Genomic DNA, 5178 nt, shown 5'->3' on the forward strand with positions numbered 1-5178 from the left:
CCCTGATCAGAAGAAGAAGAAGGAGAAGAAGAAAAAAAGAGAGAGAGAGAGAGAGAGAGAGAGAGAGAGAAGGAGAGGATCTTTGGACATGAGGTTAGAGCTGTTCTTCAGAGCTCCTCTGAGACTGGAAAGACAACGTGTTTTTGGGACTTCAGAGCTACAGATGTTTTTCATCGTCTGATTTGTTCTAGATGTTGGTTCAGTTAAAAACAGATTCTGTGTCACGTTGGTGAAGAGAGGGAACAGATCTGCTCTGGACCTGTGAGTCAAATCTGATGGTGTTTTATTTTATGACTGAAGATGTGTTTATTTTAAAGGGAATATGTCTCCTCTCATGTCTCGTCTTTAAAGGATTTTTTGTGTTTTTACTTGAACAAACTCTGAAAATATCTCAGATCTAAAAGTTTACTGTGTCATAATGCAGCAGATTCATATTAAAAATATATCACATGAAGGTTTTATGTCATAAAAACTGAACTGTCTTTTTGTTATACACATTTAAACCATCAGGAAGTTTAGTCCAGACTCAAAATACTTCTTAATGTCAAGAATCTGTGGGGATAATAAAGAGGAAGAAGAAGAAGAAGAAGTCAGCAGGGTCAGTGTTTGAGTTACTGGATTGATTTATGTCTTTATTTCAAACAGACTCATAAATAAAAGAAGATAAAAAGGTAAAAAAGAAGAGAAAGGAAACTAAAGTTACAAAATCAACGACCATGTTTCACAGAAAGGAAAAACAGATGAGGATGACCTGGACATTCACTTTCCAACAAATATAACAAATATCCATCCAGTTCTGACAGCAGAGAAAATATTAGAATAGTAATTAAATACATTTTTTATATATATTATTAATAAGTATTTATTCCCACACTTCTCACACTTCAGTTCTTTAGATATTAGTTTCCCCTTAATTTATAACCTCCCTCTTTTTTTATTTTAGTCCAAAGTTTTTAATTTCTCATGTAATTTTTATTGTTTTAAGATAAACTTGATCCAAGAGCTTCAAATTAATATTTTCCCCTGGGTGTGATTTTGTTTAATTTGGACGTCCTGTGTAATTTTCTGTGTTTTGGTTTGATACAGAAAGTCTTTGGTGTGTGTGAGAATCGTCTCTTCAGGGTTTGATATTTTGTAAACTGGTGTCTAAAGCAGGGCAGATTATTTTGATGTCATATTTGTCATGTTTGATAAACCTGTAGATTAAATAAATCTAGTTTTCTTCATGTGAAGTGTGTGTGTGATTTTTAAGGAGGACTTTTGTTTAGAAACATGTTTAAAACAGATTAAATAGACTACAGAATAATGTCCATATCACATCAGGAACAAATAAGAGCAACACAAACACCACGTGCCTGAGGATGATAAAGGGTTGTTACAATAAATTAATTATTTACAAAGGAAATCGACAAAATTCTGGATTAATAATGAAATGATTTTAATAAAATTATTTAAAATTAAAAAGTGTGTGAATGAAGAAAAAATAAAGTCTCACATTGAAATATTTGTACAATAACTTGTATTCATGACGCTCTGATCACACCGGAAGAGGAATTATTGGGAACAATCCACCGCCAGTAGTCAGGAACGTAAGTGACTTCCGGTTTGGGGATGCGCCTTCAAAATGAAAGCGCGGAAATAAACTCGATTTCTCTTGATTTGTTAATACTTTCTGGAGGAGTATGTGTTGCTTTAAACACGAATTTAAAACAAGTTCATGAAATGCTGTTATTTAAGACCCAACACTATTTACTACGTACGTTAAGTTACATAAGTACAGAGAGAGAGTCGATCAAACAGAACTGGTGCATCAACATTTTTTAATGCTTATAAAATGTGGGAGTAGAGCAGTAACAATCAACAAGAACATACAGCAAACATGGGCTTCATATTTTAAGACCAGAGGTTGCTGCTTGAGAGAAACCCAATCACAGGTCACTCTGATGTGTCCTTTCAAAATAAAAGCCAAATGAAATTTGAAAAAATAGTGATAATCCTGAATATTTTCAATCAGAGATGATAATAAATCTCAGTTTCCACTGAGTCGTTTCAGTTCAGATGGTTGATATTTTAAATGCACACATCAGATCAAGCTGTGATTGGCTGGATTACATTATGAGGTTGTCACTTCAAGTAATTGGTGCATTCCTTTTTCTGTCTGAATCGATTGTAAAAGTGTTTCTGATTCTGTAAATGTGTGTTCTTAAATGCAAATTTTGGCCTTTGCACATTTGCATTGCACCTCTCAGCCACCGTAGAAACGAGAGCTATAGTGATTCACTGAAGAGAAAGGAAAGTGAAACTTATAGCCTGACTTTGACTCTGACATTGACCTGTCTGAACGGAGCTGAGCTGCAGTGTCAGATATCTCTGCTTCATCCCAGGAGGAATCATTCTGAGGAAACACATTTGCTGAGTTTGTTTTAAAGGATAATCCAGGAATCCTAAATGGCTGAGAAAACATCACTTCTTGAAAGTTACCTGAACTGCCACGTGTGTTCAGAGACTTTCACAGATCCTGTGTCTCTGATCTGCAACCACAGCTTCTGTTCAAGCTGCCTGCAGAAATTCTGGGAACAAACCCAGAACAAGAACTGTCCCGTCTGTAAAATCAAGTCCTTATCTGAGGACCCAGAAGTGAACCTGACACTCAAGGACCTGGCTGACTCGTTTGCTGGGAGGCAGACTCAGGGATCACCTGAGACAGAAAAGGAGGGACAGAAGAGAGAGGAGGTCGTGTGTGATGAACATCCAGGAGTCCCTTATTGGTTCTGTAAAGATGAAGAGAGAGCTGTGTGTCCTGTGTGTGAGTTTTCTCTCCATCAGAGTCACACTGTGGTTCCTGTGGAGGAAGCAGTCAGTGAGATGAAGGAGAAGCTGAAATCTGACTTGAAGTCTCTACGGGACGAGAGGGACGAACACAAACGAGTGGAGGAGAAGTACAAAGAAGTGATTCAACACTCCAAGAAGCAGCTGTCGACCACGGAGACACAGATCAGAGCAGAGTTCAACAAGCTCCACCAGTTCCTGAAGGAGGAAGAGGAGTCCAGACTGACAGCTCTGAGGGAGGAAGAGGAGCAGAAGAGGAAGACTATCAGCAGAGAGATGAAGAGGATCCAGGAGCAGGTCTCCTCTCTGTCAGACAGTATCAGTGCTGCTGAAGAAGACCTGCAGAAACACAACCTGGCCTTCCTCAGACGTGATAAACCCACCCAGACCAGAGTCCAGGGCTCAGAGTCAGACCCACAGCTGGTTCCAGGAGTGCTGATAGATGTGGCCAAACACCTGGGAAACCTGTCCTTCAGAGTCTGGGAGAAGATGAAGGAGAGGGTCCACTTCAGTCCGGTCATTCTGGACCCAAACACTGCACACGGTTGGCTCCATCTGTCTGATGATCTGAGGAGTGTGAGACGTGGAGACACATATCAGCAGCTTCCTGACAATCCAGAGAGAAACACCAATTACGCCACCGTCCTGGGGTCTGAGGGCTTCAGCTCAGGAGAGCACAGCTGGGAGGTGGAGGTGGGAGACCATCCTGACTGGGTTGTGGGTGTGTCTAAAGAGTCAGCTGACAGGAAGGGAGAGAGATTTGCTTCACCAGAAAATGGACTCTGGTGTTTATTGCATCGCAGTGGAAAATACACAAATGGTCTTGGTGAGACTGTCACAGTGAAGAAGAGTCTCCAGAGGATCAGAGTCCAGCTGGACTATGACAGGGGGAAGGTGTCCTTCTATGACCCTGAAGACATGACTCACATCTGCACCCTAAGAGACACTTTCACTGAGAGAGTCTTCCCATGTTTTGACATTGGAGGGTCTGGAGATGCTAAAACTTGTGAGCTCAAAATGTCTCAAAGTGAGACTTCTCTGGTGTTCAGGGAGAGCGGAGCGGTCTGACCCATTTCTTCATGATGTCATACCGGAGGAGGTTTTCAGTTCTTTCTTTAAAGGTGAGAATCTTTTGATTTGAAGGAACATGAAGAAAATATAAAAAACACATTTGGACTCTTTCAGGATTCAACTTTGTTTAGGTCTTGAATAATCCAGAAAAACATCCAGAGACAGAATTATGGGGCGCCGTTTGTAAAGTTGTGCACACGGAAAATAAAATCAACAGTTCTTCACATCTAGCTCCAAAACGTCACAAAAATGTAGAGGGAATTTTTAAAAGTCACTTTTTTTTTTTATCACATTTAGAGCAAAATTCCTGATCTTCCTCACATTTAATTTTATTGTGACAAATATATTTAAGTTAAAATCACTGTTAAATCAAAATGTTAAATTTAATATAAATGTTAAATGTTAAATCTAAAAGTTGAATGTCAAATCTAAATGTTAATTGTTAAATCCAAATGCTAAATATGAATCTAAATGTTAAATCTAAAAGCTGAATGTTAAATCTTTATGTTAAATATAAATCTTAATGTTAAATATAAATCTAAATGTTAAATATAAATCTAAATGTTAATCTAAATGTTAAATATAAAAATCAACATTAAATCCAAATTCTAAATTTAATACAAATGTTAGATATAAAAGTTAAATGTTAAATCTAAATGTTAACTGTTAAATCCAAATGCGAAATATAAATGTTAATTGTTAAATTTAAATATTGAATATAAATGTTATATCCAAATGCTGAATTTTAAATTTGAATGTTAAATAAAAATATAAATGCTAAATCTAAATGTTAAATCTAATGGTTGAATGTTAAATCCTAAAGCTGAATGTTAAATATAAATATAAATGCTCAATATACAAGTTGAATGTTAAATTTAAATATTAAATATACATGTTAAAAACAAATGCTAAATATTCATATGAATGTTGAATCCAGATGCTAAATATAAATATAAATGTTAAATATAGATATACATTTTAAATATAAATGTTAAATGTTGCTCTTGGATCCTTAATATTTAGCTAATATGCTAATTCACACCGCCTAGAAGAAATACCAAAATAAAAGCTTCTTAAAGAGATACAGTATTAGAAATATCTATTTAGCTTGTGCACAACTTTACAAACAGTAAATAATAAGAATACAGAATAAGCTGATAAACAAAATAAGACTTTATTATTGATGTGAAGCAGTTTAGCTGAAAATGTTTGATGTGATGGATAAATACTGAAAGAACGGGGACATTTTAGATTTCATAAGATCATTTGATTTTCATC

General features: G+C 36.3%; 2 protein-coding genes across 2 annotated transcripts in view; both read left to right on the plus strand.

Moving 5' to 3' along the window:
- The window catches only part of LOC117820959 (tripartite motif-containing protein 54-like), a 23526-nt gene extending 22319 nt beyond the window's left edge, over nt 1-1207 (plus strand). Inside the window, exon 13 of the mRNA XM_034694919.1 lies at nt 1-1207. This exon is cut by the window's left edge and continues 51 nt beyond it. The gene's annotated coding sequence lies outside the window, so the exon portion shown is untranslated.
- An 823-nt stretch (nt 1208-2030) lies between these two features.
- LOC117821685 (nuclear factor 7, brain-like) lies at nt 2031-4163 on the plus strand. The gene has a single exon (XM_034696128.1). The coding sequence runs from the start codon at nt 2449-2451 to the stop codon at nt 3895-3897; it is 1449 nt and encodes a 482-aa protein (XP_034552019.1). The 5' UTR covers nt 2031-2448; the 3' UTR covers nt 3898-4163.
- Nucleotides 4164-5178: the final 1015 nt, after the last annotated feature.

Source organism: Notolabrus celidotus, chromosome 11 (genome assembly GCF_009762535.1).
Source record: "Notolabrus celidotus isolate fNotCel1 chromosome 11, fNotCel1.pri, whole genome shotgun sequence".
NCBI lineage: Eukaryota > Metazoa > Chordata > Actinopteri > Labriformes > Labridae > Notolabrus > Notolabrus celidotus.